Source organism: Coenobita brevimanus, chromosome 47, assembly GCF_032717465.1.
Source record: "Coenobita brevimanus isolate Jiangsu-jjx chromosome 47, ASM3271746v2, whole genome shotgun sequence".
In the NCBI taxonomy this organism is placed as follows: Eukaryota; Metazoa; Arthropoda; class Malacostraca; order Decapoda; family Coenobitidae; genus Coenobita; species Coenobita brevimanus.
This window is the reverse complement of record NC_137000.1, coordinates 14,541,572-14,561,579: the sequence shown is the minus strand read 5'-3', so window position 1 is coordinate 14,561,579 and position 20,008 is coordinate 14,541,572. Positions and strand designations below refer to the sequence as shown.

General features: G+C 41.2%; 1 protein-coding gene across 3 annotated transcripts in view; it reads right to left on the bottom strand.

Annotated features, from left to right (window-relative positions):
• Positions 1-4,329: 4,329 nt before the first annotated feature.
• The window catches only part of Axs (Abnormal X segregation), a 155,325-nt gene continuing 139,646 nt past the window's right edge, over positions 4,330-20,008 (bottom strand). For all 3 annotated transcript variants that reach the window (XM_080271796.1, XM_080271798.1, XM_080271797.1), the window contains 6 exons: positions 17,561-17,691; positions 14,608-14,697; positions 14,047-14,229; positions 11,334-11,525; positions 9,026-9,274; positions 4,330-5,396 (listed from right to left, as the gene is read on the bottom strand). In XM_080271796.1, the coding sequence (XP_080127922.1) occupies positions 5,250-5,396; positions 9,026-9,274; positions 11,334-11,525; positions 14,047-14,229; positions 14,608-14,697; positions 17,561-17,691 (992 nt within the window). In that variant the 3' untranslated portion in view covers positions 4,330-5,249. The remainder of the gene's footprint in view (positions 5,397-9,025; positions 9,275-11,333; positions 11,526-14,046; positions 14,230-14,607; positions 14,698-17,560; positions 17,692-20,008) is intronic.

Here is a 20,008-nt window from a genome sequence, read left to right as displayed (position 1 = left end):
TGCTCTTAGTTCCTCATTTGTTAACTTTCAACCCTTCCACCAAGTTTGGCTAAAATCGGATAAAAACTGTTCGATCACACACACACACACACACACACACACACACACCGCTCGCTGGTGCAGTGGTAACGCTCTCGCTTGCCATCTGGTAGACGGGAGTTCGCGCCTCGCTCAGGTTGCGAAAAGTTTCACTGACGAAGTGGGTGGTTACTACTGTCCCCCTGGAGCAAGGGGACGGGTGTGTGAGTGTGTGAAGGTCACAGCCTTGCCCTTAGAACGGACTATATGAGCTCTCAGCTCCCTTCCGGGAGTGTAAAGGCTGACGATCGCGACCATCAAGTGATAATGACCGACCCGGTGAAAAAATTACACACACACATAAGAGAGAGACGCACACGCGCACGGATGCGCACGTACACACACACACACACACACACACACGCGCGTAATATGTATACATTGCTTGCTAATAAGAGAATAGCATTCACATATATAAATAAGATAACATCAGACCAACCCTTGAATATGCATCAGTAGTCTGGAATCTTCAGCTAAAAAAAACACACGGATAAGATCGAAAAAGTGCAAAGGGACGCTACAAGATGGGTACCAAGCTTAAGGGATCTAAGCTATGAAGAAAGACTAGAAAAACTGAATCTACCAACACTACAGGAGAGAAGGAAAAGAGGAGAAATGATTATGCTATTTAAATGTGGCAAAGAGAAAATAGATATGAATGAATATATATAACATATGGGGAAGCATCAGCAAGAGGTCATTGCAAAAAACTGCATAAAAAGAGAGGCGATAGAGACGTAAGGAAATTCAGTTTCGCAAATAGGGCAATTGATCAGTGGAATGAAATACCGAATGAAGTGGTGTGTGCTAAAATTATTCACAAATTCAAGGATATGTATGATAAAAATGGTTTAATGCTCGGGACAGTACGAGCTTGACTCATTCCTGTAAAGCAGTGTTTCTTGAAGTGTGGTCTGCGGACCCCCAGTGGTCAGTGGAACGCTCCAAGGGATCCGCAGGCTAGTTTGAGTAAAAGATAAAACATGTAATAAATTGTAAAATGAATAATGTTATGACAGTTATGTGAAGAAAAATTTGAACAGTTACGTTCAAGTTAAGCCATTAATAAATATTTCAGTAACAGTTTTAGTATATTATAGCCTATAAACACCTTTATACTCAAGAGGTAGGGTAGGAGGGAAATCTACTCATAATTAAGGGTCCGCCACATGATTAGTATTAATAAAAAATGTCCGCTGCACGAGAAAGTTTAAGAACCACTGCTGTAAAGATACAATTAGGTAAGAACACACACACACACACACACACACACACACACACACACACACACACACACACACACACACACACACACACACACACTCCTCTCAAAACAAAATACCCTCTTACGCTTCGCGAGCACCGGTGCAATAAAAGGTACAAATTCATTTAGGCTCTGAGATGTTAAAAAGAAATGGTGAAGGAGCCTTGCACTTTCTAACCTCAGATGAACAGAATTGCTTGGCTTTTGATTAACCCAATGATCGTGGTGAGATTTTATGAGCCGATTTCAATACCTCCTCATACGCATTTTAATTTAGTTGGTTGTTCTTACAGTATCAGTTTTCATGAGCATACTCTTCTGTTTTGTACTGGAACAGTTGTTTTCATGTCACTGAAAATAATCTATCCACTCTCGTATATTCAACATCTCCATTCAATGATCTGTATACTCCCAACTCACCACAACGCCAAACACGACAAATATGAAGTGCTTTAGATTCATGCAAGCTACAGATTCCTATTATACTCACAGTATTGGCGTGGACATAATGTTAATCGTGAAATCTTTGGCATTTTGAAATTTGTTCCAACTTTGCCTGTTGTATAGTCAGCCGGGAGCTAGACAGTTTAGAGAACCCTGAAAGGATCAACTAAAGCATTGTAAATTCGGAATGGCATTAGTTTCTTGCGAAAATAATCATGAGGTATTCGAAACGTGTGACTGTATCATGACAACTTCCTCTAGAATAGAATTTCTAAACGGGGCATTTAAGACAGCGTCTTTATTCTTTTACACTTTCGTATACCCTAATGTCTTTATATTTCCTCTTTGTCGTGGTCTTGAGCTATAAGCTCTTTTCATTACCCTGTTTTTATCCATTTTTCTGTACGACCATGCCATACGAGCACACACTTTCTTTATTCCACATATTCAAGGAATCTTTTGCGTTTCTCCTCCTGGCCAATCTGTGCACCCATGCATTTCCACTGCCCTCGCTCTGACCTCTCATACACGTACTCCTGTCTTTGTAATTTTTTTACTAAAGTCATACAATTTTATTCTACTTACAGTACGAGAAGCATCCTCGGGTTGACTGAGTCAAGTTCTGAGCTGAAGTCTTCGTATTGCGTATTGTTAATAAAGGATACAGCAGGATTCTTATCATCTTGCTGTAGGACCTGATCTTTTCATTCCCTTTCAGTCTTGTTATGTTGGCTGTAGAAATGTGTCACCTCTCTCATTTTATGGGTGATCTGTACTGTATACCCCATCTGATGCTCATCCTTCAGCGTTGCTCATAAGTTCCTATAATCTTTAATGTTTCTTAGCGTCCTGGTCCACATTATCCATATTATTAAGAACCCCACATCTGGATACACAGACTCACGACAAATGGTATACTTTATTCAGCATCAACTCCACAAAGTCATCAGCACTTAAAATATCACCAACCAGTCACCAGAAGCCTGTACATAAGACTCATTCAGTCCTCACTTGCTACCACCGAGATATAATATATATACTGTAGCGCAGCGTACCACCAGCTCTGTACGCCACTCACTGCACAGCACCAAGCCAGTGTCATATAGGGACTCTGTAGTATGAGAGACTGCCATTCATTTCACGTCGAGATCTGTCCACCTTGAAGAAATTTGTATTGCTTAAAATAATGTTAGATGGAATAGCTTACTAATGGAAAAATGCAAACTGGCGACCTGGAGTCAATAAACAGCACAGTTCTCAATATGTTGGTTGAATGAATAGAGCCTCTCATGCCACTGGGCCACGAGTGTTAAATGCAGCCAGATAAACACAAGTTGGCCACTTTATATCTCAAACTGTTTATCTTACACCTTAAATCAAGCACAAGTAAAATAATGAGAAGTGATTGATTCTACTATCACAGCTACTACGTATGGGGATGGTAGGAGGTTCCGAGTATGGTAAGGGAGAGAAGGATAGCTCTAAGAAATCCTGTGTTTAAGAGACCGGACAACTAAGTCTTTGTGTCTAGCTCTACTGTAAGTTAAGAGGCATGTCTTGTCTTTCTACATGGTGCTAACTGTAATGACAGTAATGACTTATGGAAAATTCTATATCCTCTGCAGAATTGCTTTGATATGCACTACTGTACTTGCCTATTCGCAGCTAGATGACTAAAGACATAAAATAACAAGTTGTTCAGGATCCTAAACTACAGGCCTCTAGTTGGCTTAGCTACATTGGAATTGAGAATGAAGGCTCTGAGAGGAGGCTGTGATTATGTATTTTTCTTTTTCATATAGACATCACAATTCAGTTGTATTCGTTGAGATATACTCTTAAAGTTCATATAGTGTCAGGTATCTAATTAATTGTAAATTATTACCGTATATCCAGAGAACAATTAACTGATGAAAAGGTCTCTGATGTCTACTGGGAAATAACATGAGGCAAGTTGAAAAGGGAATATCTTGGCAAGAACCAAAGACAATTATATTCTGTATAACACGCCTCTTGGGTAGCGCACAGCCTCCATGTGTAATTACAGACCCTATTAAATACAAAATAAAAGTTAGTTGCTATGAAATTATGGTGAATTGTCTAGGAAGATCAGTAGTTCTGTACTAAAGTTATTCAGCTGCATTTCCTGCAGTGACAGACTAGAACTGGAACACAACCCGTTATTAAACTGTATTCTTTAATGCAAATCTGACAGTTTCCTGAATGTTAAAGTAGGTGTGTGTGTGTGTGTGTGTGTGTGTGTGTGAGAGAGAGAGAGAGAGAGAGAGAGAGAGAGAGAGTTATACTTCTGAAGATCAGAAGTATAAGGAGCAGTTATTAAAGAACCATTGATAACAAAAAAAACAAAAAATGGTGTGATGTTTCTCATACCAACAGATCCTGTACTAGAAAACATACCTAACCCAACCCAGCAAGATTCCACGGAGTAATCTGGCACTGTGGTGGATTAAACAAATAACTACACTCCACCTCATCCACACTTATTATTACTCACAGTGGTCTTGTTAAATGATGGCTAAGTGTGTGTGTGTGTGTGTGTGTGTGTGTGTGTGTGTGTGTGTGTGTGTGTGTGTGTGTGTGTGTGTGTGTGTGTGTGAGAATCTAGGAAAATAGGTCAAAGCTGCATTAAAGATGGAGAAATTGCACACACTGCACATACAATTCTGTATACACATTTATATAAAAAGAAAGCAGAGGTATATTACAGCATTAACTCAATGATATATATACCACGTCATTCATAACGAATAAAAGAATTGGAGATAATTAGTCTGGATCTGCAGTTTATTTTTTTAAAAAACTATTTTGTAAGGAATTCTAAATAGAACCGAGATCAAAGGGAGAGTTAGTACTCAGTTCTACTGTAAAATAAGATGATACAGTACTGTGTTCATGCATATATTTATTTAAAATTTAACTCTGAAATGATGATGTGTAAATGATAACACGATCGTTTGCCAGTCAGTGTTTCACCTTTCCACCAAATATCAGTCCTCCCACTATCTGCATTCATTGTACATTGTAAAGAAAGACGAACAGGGAACAATTATGTGTTTTCATTTGTATCTTATCTCACCCTTGCCAGTCTTCAGTACAAGTATGGTGAGTGGAGCAGGCGGGGAGTGCCTGCACGGGTGTGTATGGAGGGGAGGTGATAGGTCCTGTTTGTCAGCCCAGCAAGGTAAGGAACGCAGGGCATCAAGCTCAAGGAATCATGGTGCTACAGTTTGATGCTAGTAATCACACCTGTAACAAAGGCATTTGCGAAGGGTAGCAAGATATCCAGGTATACCCATTTTTCTTTAGAGAGAAACTACATGCTCTTTTTAAAGGGCAGGATACTAGTAGTCAGAGGTGTTATGTGAGCAGTGTTTAAGGAGAGGTGGCAGTGTTTATAATGCAGGAAAAATGATCAATTTAAGGCAGGACTAAGGGAAGACAGCTAGTAGTCTGAGCGATGAGGTGAGCGGTGTCTGAGACCGCCATTCTGAGCCACAGGGGTGGTGCCTCGGGACCTGGATCCGGAGCGAGGCATCCCGTGCACACTGCGGAATCGACGGGACAGGTGGCGGCGGGTTTTCTTGCCACGCTGGGGGAAGGAGAAAAGCATAATGTAGTTCGTCCTGATATCACACTACCGTTAAATGCTGATATAGAAGAATTGTACCCGCATTTCAAAGAGCTGGTTATTGGAGAGACACAACAGTTTCGACCCGACTTGGACCCTATTCACGTGTACAAGTTGGCCTCGCACTGCGCTGTCTCCCGCGTATACATCTTTTCCAAATGTGGGTACAGGTTTTCACGATGTAACTGCTGCTTCAATATTAGTCCCTTCAGTCCGATGACGTATTTAATATTCTTTTGCTGCTACCTCCAGCCAAATTTGTCTTGCATTGGAGAGACTTTTCTGAAGTGTGATTGCTGTTGTTGCTGTTGCTCTCTAAGTTCAAATGGATGTCAACCCAGTGGACTGCAGGCAACCAGCCACTTCAGCCAGCTACTTCCAGAGGTCTTTTGTTGATATGTTAATAATTGTGATAGTGTGGGGCATGGGCCGGGGGGGTTGGGGTGTGGGCGGCTGCACAGTACGTACCTGTAATGTGGATTTTTTTTTTTTTTTTTTTTGTATTGATACTGCAGCAGGGAAGGGTGATGACCGCACAGCAGTCTGGCCAGGTGCACTCTTGTCTCTGGATAGGGTAGTTCTGGAGGGGTGTATGTCTGGTAGTGGTTCGTCAAGAATGCTCTTTGTTAAAGATTTTGGATGGCTGCGGTGGGTGTGTTTATGTATGTGTCTGTGAAGTGTGGTGTTGGGTGGAGGAGATGTGTTGCTGAGGTACTGTGTGGTGTTGGGTGGAGGAGGGGATGTGTTGCTGAGGTACTGTGTAGTGTTGGGTGGAGATGTGTTGCTGAGGTACTGTGTAGTGTTGGGTGGAGGAGGGGATGTGTTGCTGAGGTACTGTGTAGTGTTGGGTGGAGGAGGGGATGTGTTGCTGAGGTACTGTGTAGTGTTGGGTGGAGGAGGGGATGTGTTGCTGAGGTACTGTGTAGTGTTGGGTGGAGGAGGGGATGTGTTGCTGAGGTACTGTGTAGTGTTGGGTGGAGGAGGGGATGTGTTGCTGAGGTTTGCTGAGGTACTGTGTAGTGTTGGGTGGAGGAGGGGATGTGTTGCTGAGGTACTGTGTAGTGTTGGGTGGAGATGTGTTGCTGAGGTACTGTGTAGTGTTGGGTGGAGATGTGTTGCTGAGGTACTGTGTAGTGTTGGGTGGAGGAGGGGATGTGTTGCTGAGGTACTGTGTAGTGTTGGGTGGAGGAGGAGATGTGTTGCTGAGGTACTGTGTAGTGTTGGGTGGAGGAGGAGATGTGTTGCTGAGGTACTGTGTAGTGTTGGGTGGAGGAGGAGATGTGTTGCTGAGGTACTGTGTAGTGTTGAGTGGAGGAGGGGATGTGTTGCTGAGGTACTGTGTAGTGTTGAGTGGAGGAGGGGATGTGTTGCTGAGGTACTGTGTAGTGTTGGGTGGAGGAGATGAGGTACTGTGTAGTGGTGTGTTGCTGAGGTACTGTGTAGTGTTGGGTGGAGGAGGAGATGAGTTGCTGAGGTACTGTGTAGTGTTGGGTGGAGGAGATGTGTTGCTGAGGTACTGTGTAGTGTTGGGTGGAGGAGATGAGTTGCTGAGGTACTGTGTAGTGTTGGGTGGAGGAGATGTGTTGCTGAGGTACTGTGTAGTGTTGGGCTTTTCTTTTCTTTTCTTTTCTTTTTTTGAGTGGGGGGGATGCTGATGGAATATACATTTTTGTGAGATGGATTTTGAGTTGAAATCAGTAAACTGTTTGTCCCTCATATTCATATGATACTTAATTATAAATATTTAAGTTTTTAAATGTAGGTAATCTATATAATTATGCGGTCTCGTTGCATCCTGCTGTTTTTCTTAGGCGTTGTTTTACATATTGTTTGAGTGTACCCATTTTTATGTTGGTTAAGGCTGGGGTCGAGCCTGGACCGGACTATCGTAAGTTACTCTTGTGCTAATGAATTGTCTGTAGACGATCTTTAGGGATTCTGTCTGTTGTCCAAAGCTTGCCTGTGAATGTCTTCAGAGCATTGACTTCCTGGACTGGTGGCGTTATGTACTGACTTCATAAACCTCTTCACTACTCGAGGTGATTCAAAGGATGATGAAAACCGTCAAGCGACCGTGATAATAAAATAAAAGAATAAAATGTACGTCGTCGGATTAAATGTGTTGAAGAAAGAGAAGTAATTAGGTGAGGGGGTTGCGTGGGAAGATCAAGATAGACGGTGATTTAGGAATTAGGCTTGTGAGAGGAGAAGAGTGTGTGTGTGAGAGAGGTGGAGGGGGGAAGAGGGAGGGGGAGACCGAGGATGAGATGGAGGGATGGAGAAAAGAAGTATATGAGAGAGGTAGGTGTAAGTTTGGGGAGGGGGGGCAGCGAAATGGCAGGGGACAGGGCGACCTGAAGGCGATATGTTTGTGGTCACCCCTTATGAAATTAAAGTGTCTGGCAAGAGAGAGAGAGAGAGAGAGAGAGAGAGAGAGAGAACGTGGAGGAGGAGGAGAGCAAAAAAACATTATTTCTTATTTATAGCTCTCCTCTCACCCACTGTCATCTTCCACAACTCCTTTCCTAATGCACATGTTATCTCTTTTTAAGGTGAGAAGAAACGTAAGATTAATTATTAACAAACGCCAGTACTCTCATCAGATAAGGGGACTCTAGCACTCCTTAAGTGATATAATTTCCATATTACGCCTTACTTCGTTTCACCTGTGTGTTGTTTATGTCTGTGGGGTACTGACGGAGAGCGCATAAATGAGATACAAGAGAATATTAACACACCATATGCAGAAATACTCTGGTGAGGAAGAATTGCTGACGAGGATATGGCCCAAAGAATGTATAAAGGTGAATCACGGGGATAAGAAGTGTGAATATTTAGGAGACGAGAGAGAGGAAGGCAGGAGTAATGGAAGAATATAGAGTTTGCGAGTAAAGAGGAGGTAGTGGGGGAAGACAAGACCTTCTGTGAGCTACTGCTGTGCCTCAAAAGAAAAAACAAAATATCTGGGGAACTTAATTATATTTCTGCATTGCTTCATTTTGACAAAAGTAAGTCATCGTTCGATTAGACCCGCACAGCTTTCACCCATCCACATATACTTTCCAGTAGTTTTTGACACCTGGTTATCAGCAATGGCTACTACCATTTTTGTCAGCAGTTATTATTCTCAACAGATTTAATGCAACACGATGCTTACACATTCTTGAATATGCCTACTTACCTGTTTGCACACTCAAAGGACTGCTCACAACCTGCTATACTTATGGTGTCCTCTTACCCTTTGTGGGATAAAACGATGGCGAGAGGGCAATTTATATGGTTTCCAAATATTTGTATTTTGATGGAAAATCGATAAGGCATACTTTTTCTTTTCATTCGGTCCCTTCGTCTTTTGCATACAAGACTCGTTCACGTGGGGTGTGAAGTTCTAATGCATACAGAAGCAAACAAACATGCCATAAGTGCCTGCACTTAATGCTTATTGACCCTTTTTTGAGGCATGAATAAGAGAAAGGAATCCCAAGACCCAGGCTCCACATTTATGTACTGCAGAAAATATGAAACTATATATGATGGTTGCTATAACCACTTATCTATTTTACAGATACTTATCGTACTGTATAACCCACCTCATTCTTGAGTGCAAGCTTGGCTTGATAGTTGATCTTCTCAAGTGCTAAGCGTACCCAGAAGGGCTGACTAGGCACAAGCCACATGAGTGCCATCTTGGCTGCAAGAATGAGATGCTCCAGCATTACGAACAGCAGTACCCATTCCACTGGGGAGGCACCAGGGGCCAGCGGACGCACCCGGGGGGACAGACACAGAAGTGCACAGTTGGTCATCACAGCTACACATCCCAGCAGTTCGAACGCTCCCTGAGAAGATGAAAGCAAATGCACAGGGCACAACAAATCTGACTGTAGAAATTTTCACAAAATGTACTGTGCAGTCATGAACCAGTGTACTCAGATATTTGCCTGTTAAATATCCAAAAGGACCAACACTCATGGCTAAGCTTCACATGACGAAGACCACATAGGCTACAGTAAGAGACACAGACTCTGAAAGAATACCTCACTACCTGGAGGAGTCAGCTAAACGAAAAATGGACATTCAGACAGCCAAATATCACCCTTTTCATACCGCACTTGAATTCACCTGGTTCCATTTGTCACCACAGACTTATTACCAGATTATCGTCCCAATTCCATCCTGCCTACATTCGGTAGAGTTATCGAGCGACTAGTTTGTGACTGTCTGTCAGCCTTCTTGAATGAACATAGCATCTTGGTGGATGAGCAGTACGGATTTCGAAAGGGTGCCTCGTCACAAACTGCTATTTTCAAATTGATTGAGCATGTTGTCCAGTCTACTGATAGAGGTCAATTCACTACTGGGGTGTTTCTAGATCTAAGAAAGGCATTTGTTACAACTGATATTAAAATTTTAATTAATAAACTTTTCCTTTGTGAGGTCAGAGATACTGCATGTAAATGGTTTGAAAGTTATTTGTCAAATCGTCTAGTGTACGAAATTGAACGGAGTGAAGTCAAATTTGGAAAGTACTGTAATTCAATACGTGCACCACAAGGTTCGAATCTTGGTCCATTACTGTTTTCTGAATATAGGCTATTAATGATCTGGTAAACAGCTCTACTCTGCTCAACTTTGTATTATTTGCGGACGATACAAATATTTACAGTTCAGATTTAAACTTAAAAATACTCACTGATCATATTAATAACGAACTCTTAAAAATATCGCAGTGGTTATTAATAAATAAACTGTCTCAATATAAGTAAGACATATTATATTATATTTGCTGGTAACAAGTATATTCAAAATGACACCAATATTATGTTAGGTAATGAAAAAATACATAGATGTAACTCTACAAAATTTCTAGGAGTTTATGCTGATGATAAGCTTAATTGGAAAGATCATATCAAGTACATAAAAGAAAACAGTCCAAATTTTTAGGCATTATATACAAAGTAAAACATGTACCTCCCAAAGGAGCATTACTATGTCTATATAATAGTTTGCTTTATGCGTATTTGCAGTATTGTAATGTATAACATTAAACAAAAATAAAGTTACAACCAACATTCTTACTGCAAGAGAAAGCCATCAGAATTATATCCAAAGTAGGATTTTTAGATCACTCAACTCCTCAATTGAAATAATTATACGGTTTAAACTTCCTGAAATTTATCACAGTGAGGCACTTAAACTTGTATTTAATCAACTAGGTAATGTGCAAAATGAATATTTTTATAAAAGTGACAATATACACAGTCACAACACTAGGAATATAAACCTTCTTAGACCCCCCAGACCAAATACTAGCCTCAGTAAGAGATTCGTAACTTATTATGGAAGTATGCTATGGAATAGTTTGCCGGAAGTCGTTAAGGTGAGCTGATCACCTCTTGACATTTTAGCGGAATTGCAAACATTTTTTACTAAGTCAGTATTCTATCTATATACCTAGGCTGCTTCCCCCATGGAAAGGGAGGTCAGTATTAGCTTCTAAAAAGCCCACTGTGTTAGATTCGGTAATTCTATGAAACCTAAATAATGTACAGAAGAACTTTATTGCTAAATTTACTAAACGTATGATCATGGAGCCCATAAAAAATACAAACATTTCATGGGCTCAGCCTTCTTATATGTGTTACGCTGATAGGTCTTAATGTATTGTGTTTGAGGCTAAGTAAAGTTATTATTATTATTATTATTGTTGTTGTTGTTGTTATTATTATTATTATTATTATTATTATTATTATTATTATTATTATTATTATTATTATTGTTGTTGTTGTTGTTGTTGTTGTTGTTGTTGTTGTTATTATTATTATTATTATTATTATTATTATTATGATAAGTGAACAACTGAGGTACTATACTTCTGACTGTTGTTTCGTTACTCACCTGCCACACTCCGATGGATCCAACTTTCTTGACACGGGGGCGCCGGAAGACACGACACAGCTTGAATGCATCAGTTTTAAGCTCCAGTACGTTGTTGAGCACCGCCCAGAAGGCAGCCATCGGGTACACAGAGGAGAACAGGAATACGTAGCCAAACTGCACAAACATCTCCAGGTAGTCATCATATGTGTCCTGCCAAAGGGAAGAGAGGGTTTTCTAAGATGGAGCTAATCCAACACTGCTGATGTCTAGATAACTGACAGAAGTAGTCGGCTTTACTCTTGGTGTTATGGTCGTCCTTGTGGGAGAATTATTAGCGGGGGACAGATCACCAACAAGATAGCAGTAATGGCACAGTGTAATGCTGTACATATGGATATTATTTTGTCATTCAGTATCAAATGCCTTCATTTATTTTCATTTCACAAGACAATCTCCCTCTAAAATTCAACACTCTGGCCCACTTCGTTTTTCCTGATTCACTTACTCTTCATTGTCTCTGTATCACTTTCCCTCACAGTTCTTTCTTCTTCTTCATCCCCTTTTTCTTTCTCCGCCCCCCCACCCTCCCTTTTTCCACACCCAGGCAATTTTCCTCCCTCCCCATTGTTCCCTCTCCGTATAGCTCGAATTCAAATTGGCTTTGTGAGATTTCATAACATCTCTTCCTTAGCGATTTATTCTGCAGACTGCATCTCAATATCTTCCTGTATGTTACTGAGGCAGACTTTAGTGACTATACAACGATGTAAATGGCGCACAAGTTAATAACTGCCTATTGAATGCGGCGACGTAAGGTATTATTATTATTATTATTATTATTATTATTATTATTGTTGTTGTTGTTGTTGTTGTTGTTGTTGTTGTTGTTGTTGTTGTTGTTGTTGTTGCTGCTGCTGCTGTTGTTATTAAGGTCTGCCGTTTCCAACGGAAGATCTTGTTATTCTACTGTTTGTTATTGTTATTATTATTCCCTCTCCTCCCCCCTCTTTTTTTTCAAACGTTAATAGCTCAGAGGTTTGATGTTCGATTTCGTTCATATTCTCAGAATAGATGCAACGTCAGTAGACGCTTCTAACTCATTTTTGATTTTTTAAAAATTCATTTCCGGTTTCGAGAAAACGTCATTTTTCAAAGGAAAACGTCATTTTGTGTACGCAAAAACTCAGAAACAAAAGAGCTATTGCAACGAGATTCGAGATTAGGTAGTCTAGACATCGTAGTTGAGCTGCATATATATATATATATATATATATATATATATATATATATATATATATGACCGGAAGTGTCGTACAAAAAAGCTCACCTGAAATATGAAGGGAAACGTTATTTTATTTTTTTTCGACACGTTTTTGTTTATATCCTTTAACGTGTAAACATTTTGTTATAGCATTGAAAAAAGTTGTGCTGTTTTATGAGTTCTGTAATTTGACATCAAGAAAAAGGGGCAGGCCTTATGGTATGGGGCTAAGGTTCCTAAACGTTTTGTTGAACAAAAGTTGTCTTGTTTAACTCTCTTATATTTCAACAGTTATAATAAGATAAACGTCTGTTTTGTAAATCCAACTCACAACGCTCCAGCAACTTTGTTTTCGAAGGAAGACCTACTTGTTGTTCCAGCGACAAGCAACGCTTCTCATTATTATTATTATTATTAGTAAAGGCTCTTCTACCCTCATACGGTTATATTCCACTCGGGAAATTCTCTGGTACAGACGGGGTTGTTTAGGCGACATCTAACCCAACCTGCTCGAAAAATCTGTCCTAAGCGGAATTAAATTTTCTGGAAAGCAAGAATAAAAAGAAAATACGTCATTGGACTGAAGGTGTTAAGGTGCAATATCCAAATTAAATCGGCCAACAAGAGTATTACGAGGCCTCCAGGGGCGCACCCAGGGGGGTGGGGCCGGGCCCGGGGCCCCCGCCCCCTTAGCTCTCTGGGTCCTTTAAAAATTTATATATCTTTATTTCGATAACAGCAAAACATGAAAAATTGGCAAGTACAAACAAAGAGTAACACATGAGCCAGCAGCTGCCTGACTCTAAACCTGCATGTGACCTCCCAGTAATTATCGGATTACCTGACCTCACCTCACTACGGCCCGCCACCCTTAGAAAATTCCTGGGTGGGCCCCTGGAGGCCTCCGATGCTAACCAGGTCAGTAGGTATTCTCGTGGCGTCACAAGCCTCCTTGGCATCTCTATCTTACTTTTTAATTTCTTCATTGAATACATTACTGTTCCCCTGTATGTTGTCAGTGCAAACTAAGTTGAAATTCAAATAAAATGATAAAAATAACACATCAGAGTATACTGACGTGCAATACGAAAAAAAATTGTTAGGCAATAATGTCCTAGTTCTTGTCACTGTTGTTACTTAACCCCGGTCTCTCCAACTAAGCAGACCCATGAACCACATGTAAGCTGCTGCTTCTGCGAGGCTGTCCTACAGGTACAATACAGTATCTGACGGGAATGGGTGGCCCTTTGTGGCAGACAGCGCCTCGCCAGGATCAAACCAGGGTCCTTCCACACGGCGAGGTTCAGGGAAATATGAGGAGGGATGGCTCCTGGGTGAACGCCGCACCTGCTTCACTCCACCCAGGGTGCACAGGGCTACCATGTATAGGGTCCTATCAGCTCTAAAGGTGCTGGTAAACTTGCTAAGGTCAGGAGAAGACGGGTACTACAGCCTGGCCAACAGTCTCACCAGGTATGGGTCCAGGTCAGCCTCTTCCTTGGCCTGGACGATGCGGGGATCCTTGGCGTCCAGGGCCAACACTGGCACGGGTTCCTCCTCCATGGGACAGTTGTGTACTGGTCGCACCACCTCCTCGAACAGCTTTGCTGTCAGTGGATGTTCCCGCAGCTGAGTCATCACTTGAGCCTCAAACTGCAGACAGTGACACACGAAATTATGGTACAGCATACATACTGCACTGGAAAGTGATTTCACATTAACTACAGATGATGATGATGATGATGTTGATACAATAAATCCAATAACTGTTGACTTTCAACAGCATAGTAACACCGTTATGCATCACACATGACTCAAAAACACTTTAATATTGCCCATTTCTTACATGCCTGATAACTGTAGCTCTCACAGTGTGTGTGTGTGTGTGTATATAAATATATATACTATTTATATATATATATATATATATATATATATATATATATATATATATATATATACCCTGTGTGTGTGTGTGTGTGTGTGTGTGTGTGTGTGTGTGTGTGTGTGTGTGTGTGTGTGTGAGTTTACCTGAACGTATGCCTTCTTGACCACATACGGCAGCAGTGCTTCTTGGAAGTGATTGATCATCTGCGTCACAATCAGCATCGTGGCCACTTGCTGTAGGGAAGAAAATACTTGTTAGCATTTCTATGCACGGATCATCAATAATCTAGGCTCGTGTAACATAATGTCGGCAGTATTAAGAAAAGATGAAACTGCAAAATTGCAACTAGTTTTGAGGTGTGACCTGTTGGGAGAGTACAGTGTGGTGCTTTTGGCACAACCAGGGTTAATAATTATAATAAAATCTACCACAGATTACTGCTGGAATGTGAAAAAAATATATATATATAATTCCTATAGTCTATTCTTTACGTTTTAAGCACTGAGCAAAGAGAAGACGGCTCGTTTCCTGAGGCCCAGTAGTCCCCTTACATGTCACACACCTTCACATGTAACCGTTTCGGCGCTAACCAAACACCGTCCATAATACATGTTACACTGTCCCATCGAGGACTTTCGTGATGAGATTTGCGAGAGTGGCTTTATGACATGTCGATAGATTTTGTGGTAGATCAGTATAAATTGCTTTAACGAAATTTATTACTCCTCCCCCCATAGTTTCATGCTACAGTGTGGGATCTATCACGTATTGTTTTGGACAGTAGCCCACCACTATTGTCCGCTCCACCAACACCTCCCTCCCTCCTCCCCTTAAGCACATCAGTCTTGTGCACGAAGTGAGATGAGGTGCATTATTTCCGCGTGATCGTGCCCCATGTTGTGAGGAGATTTAGCAGGTCTTCCATTTGCTTTCTCATTTTCTTTGTCCTTCTAGCTGCATCAAATTACTGGACATATTTTAATGAAACTGTCCATACAGAATCTGAAAATCAAACTGTTGATGAAGAATTACCCTCATTGTGCTCCCAAACTCCTTGCCCCCCCCAAAAAAAAAAAAAAAAAAAATTGCAAGGCTACCACTGACTTTAATTTGTGCTCCTTCACCAGAAGACATCGTTCAGGAAAAACCTTCAGGCCACTTTTGATACCACATCGACACTACAGATGGTATCATTCCAGATTCATAGAGTTATGGAGAAGGTGCATTGATCTTGTCTTCATCTGAACTGTTTCACGAGTCAAATGATTTTACTCAATGGTTGATGATACGTCATCCATTCGTTCAAATGACTGCCATACAACATTAGCCCCGTGCTTGCGCTCAAGTCCATTGCAGTCACTCATTCACAGCTGCCTCCCCTCGCCCACGGACTTTTATTTTTCTCACACTGTTTTACCCATATGTTTTCTGTTTAATGATCTACTCATTAGATAGTGCGCCAGCGTCGCTGTTGCTGTTGCTCAATCCCGGTCTTCCTGGCTCAGCAGACCCGTCTACCGCAGGTAAGCAATTACCTCCATAGAGTTGTTCCATATGTTCTCTACAGCGTTGCTTTTTCTGCGTCTTAGTGTGGCGTGTGATGTGCAGTTCTGCATTATGTGGGTTAGGGTTTTGTGTGAACCTATCCTACATGCGAGGCAAATGTCATCTGTGGTTCCACCCAACCCAGACCTAAGCTGGTAACTGAGGTGGGCAGGGTTATGTCCTAAACTAAGACTAGCTTGGTGGCCTCGATCAGCTGTGTTTAAGAATACTTCCGACGAGTGAAGGTCGGGAGGGGGCTTGTAGTACAATGTTATGATCGAGGTGTTGTATTGCCCCGCAAGTGAAAATAAGTACGTACAGTAGGTGTTTCTTCATTGCTAGTGTTAGAATGTCTGTAGGTGGGATGTTGTTGAGGGTTTGGTAATTGTTTATGTATTGTGTGGCTTTGTCATATATTATAATGACAGAGGTGTTGCGAGTTAGCACAGGTTGGCGTTGAACTGCATGCATCCTATATCAATATATTCTCTGACAGGGAGAACTTTCGTTTGAAATTGTGAGCTTTGAGATTGGTACTGGTGCTGCCGGTGATGATGCGTAGGGCGTTGTTCTGTATGATCTGTAAGGTACTACAGTGAGTGTTAGATAGAATCGGGACTCATTGCGGGGACGCACAGGACATCACTGATCTGATACACTGTTTATAAAGTAAGGGGTGTAAGTGTTGCAAGTATTTTGTGACTGGCGGCCTTGTTACACGTCACTGGTGCACTCTTTGTTTTCCTCTCTTATGATGACCAGTCAGAGGTGTGATATTGGACCTTATTCTATGATCTATTCTAGCCACCTAACGGTAGTTTGATGCTCTTTTGCTACCCTTAACGGCATTAGTTTAGCCAATAGCGCTAGTTTTGTGCACTGGTGGATCTAGATATTTGTGTGTGTGTGTGTGTGTGTGTGTGTGTGTGTGTGTGTGTGTGTGTGTGTGGAGAGGGGGCACTAAGTAGAGATATATCGGATTTCATTATCTGCCATACTGTTTTACTCCTCATGGAAGATGGAGAACCAATTGTTAATACAAGTAGTCATATAATATGTCATTATTTTCATAATAATAATATAATAATAATAATAATAATAATAATAATAAATTATTATTATTATTATTATTATTATTATAGTTATTATTATTATTATTGCTATTATTATTATTACTTCTGCTGCTACTACCGGTATCTTTATTAACCCTTTCTTCTTCGCCCCATCAGAAGCCTAGGACCCAGGGCTCGGCTACTCAGTTCCGACTCATAAGGCATCAGTCTCCTTTACCTGTGAGTGGCAGCGCATGAGTAGTAAACCCCAACCACCCCTCAGATGGAGGTCCATAAGGATCCCACCCGGTTGGAAAGCCTACCCCCTAGGGCGCCAGGCGTCCATTTGGTTATATGGTTGCCGCCTAACGTAGTACATAGATTCTTAGATTAAAGGAAACCATTTGGCTTGTCACTCATTGTAGAGTCGCCAGAAGATGGTGGGCGTTCCACCTACATCCCTGCAAATGTAACGTCCTGCCAGTGTTATCAAACATACCGAGCAGAGCATGTCGGTGTCCTGAATGTAGAAGGCGATGTAAAACAGCGAGGAGAAGTTGTTGACAAACTCAAAGACGACCAGCTTGCTAACTCGGTGCCAGTCATGCTCACTCTGGGTCCGGTGGTTCTCTGGGAAAGAAGAAGCATACAAAGTAAGGCAGATACATCAACAGTGAAAAGGTGAAAGTGGACGAACAGTATACAGGTATCTCGTAGTAATCATGCTAAGATTGTGATACTGTACAGTACAACCGACGTGATGGAATGCAGAAAGGCTATTACTACTCTGTCCACACCATACATAATCCCACGCGCCCTGAGAAATAATAAATCGCAGTTCCAGCTGCACACCACTCACGTCCAGCTTAGTGCCTTCCTCTTGTCAATTTGTTACACTCACTATCATTTTTTTCTACAGTCAGAACAAAGGGATTATGTAAACGCCACGTGCTTCCTTATTTTACCTATTTTTTTCTTTTCCAGACCCATACTATCCAACAAACAATGCCCAGCTTCACAGGGTATAATGCCCCTGAACTGCCCCAGCACCATCCCATCCATTCCCACCATTTTTTTTTTTTCCTGACAACTTCTTAACATTAATAGGGAGAATATGTTACTTAAACCTACCACTACCCAACATAAAGTGTCCAGAAAAATATACCAAGCCTCAATCATCTTAAGAACACTAGCAGCACTGGGACTGAGGAGACGTGAAGCATTAGCTAAATTTTTGTTCCCGACTGTACATTACCTTCTCGTAAGATTACACAACAGGTTCCAGGTGTGTAATTCCGTTCTCTGCACAGGAGCATTAGTTTATTCACTGTTTTGATAGTTACCTGACAGAGGGTTGTGTTCTAAGAGGCTTTGGCTATTACGTAACACCTTCCTTGGGGGCTTAATCTGCACGTTAGAACTCGGTTTCCTTCTGTATGTTACTTATGCAAAGCATGTCGAATTAATACAATATAACTAATACAGAAGAGGATGTTAAAGCGCAACATACAAAACAAAAAGCTAAGGACAAGCAGCTACGACACAAAACCTCCTGTGCCACCTAGAACACGGCGCAGCTGTATGAGAGTCCCGCATCCTCCTTCCCTCCTCTCCCAGCCTCAGTGCCAGCGTAGAGTAAGATAACGAACCCACGAGTATAAGCCAGTCACCCTACACCTCCACTGCTAATGTGGCACGATACACCTAGTCACCTAGTCTCGCCGGGTGTGGACACTTCCTGGTTCTTCTCATTAGTTTCTTTCTGCATACGGCACGTTGATATTCTCTTGTATATTACATATGCACTTTGCGTCGATTTCAGAAAGGCCTAAATAACACAGAACCGTTAGGTGTAGTATGCATAACAAACCGTTAAGGAAGAGGTGCTGAAAACCCTCTAAGTTGATAATACGTGACTCATTGTTTTACTGGTAATGACTGAACTACCAATCCTGGTTAAACGCCTTTATTTTCTGTTTCCCATGACCAGTTGTACATCCTAATGTTTGTTTTCTCGTAACTTAAATCATAAACTCCATTAGTTCGACGATGTACTTTTAACCTTATTTTTTGCTATCTCCAAACGATTATATTCAGCTTAGGAAACATCTTTTGAACTGGAGGGAATAGATATTGTCAGTTACTCCCTTCGCTGCTACAGGAGAAAAAATTTAAGTCGATTGGCGGTAACTTAATGAAAAATACGTCATGGGAGTGAAAGATCTAAATCTAACACTGCTTTTGGTGTTTATAATCCAGTACCTGGTACAGACAGATGAAAGCCTTGTGCCGGTTTTAGTTTCGCTTTTACTGGGCACACATTATGATTCATGTCGACCACACTAATATACCGACAGTGGATAAACTAACAACAGAGATCAGTGGCAGTTTGTGATTGATGCTGAAAGTGACAGAGTATGGCACGCCTGTTGGAATGCTTTTTTTTTTTTTTTTCCCCAAAAAACTGAGATATATATTACCACCTGATATATAATAAATAGATAATGGACAAAGAACTGAAAACCGATAAAAGTTTAAAATAATGAAAATTAATGCCTCTAGTATCATCTACAGCTTAATCAGCTTCTTACAGACCTTACACAGAGAGTTTTCGATGGCATGAATTCAGCTAGGCCACCACACAGAACACTCCTAATCACATTAGACATTAGCAAAGCTTTTGATGCCATCCCCCGCCACAACCTCACAAACAAAATACTCAACACAAACATGCACAATAATACAAAAAGATGGCTGGCAAACTACTTGGCAGGCAGATGTGAACACATAATATTTGCCAGTCAGTCCTCTAACATCAGAACCTTCAAAAATGGCGTCCCCCAAGGATCTGTTTTGTCCCCTACACTCTTTAACCTATACATGCACGACATACCCACACCCCACACACCACAGATACACATAGCTTCCTATGCACATGATATAACAC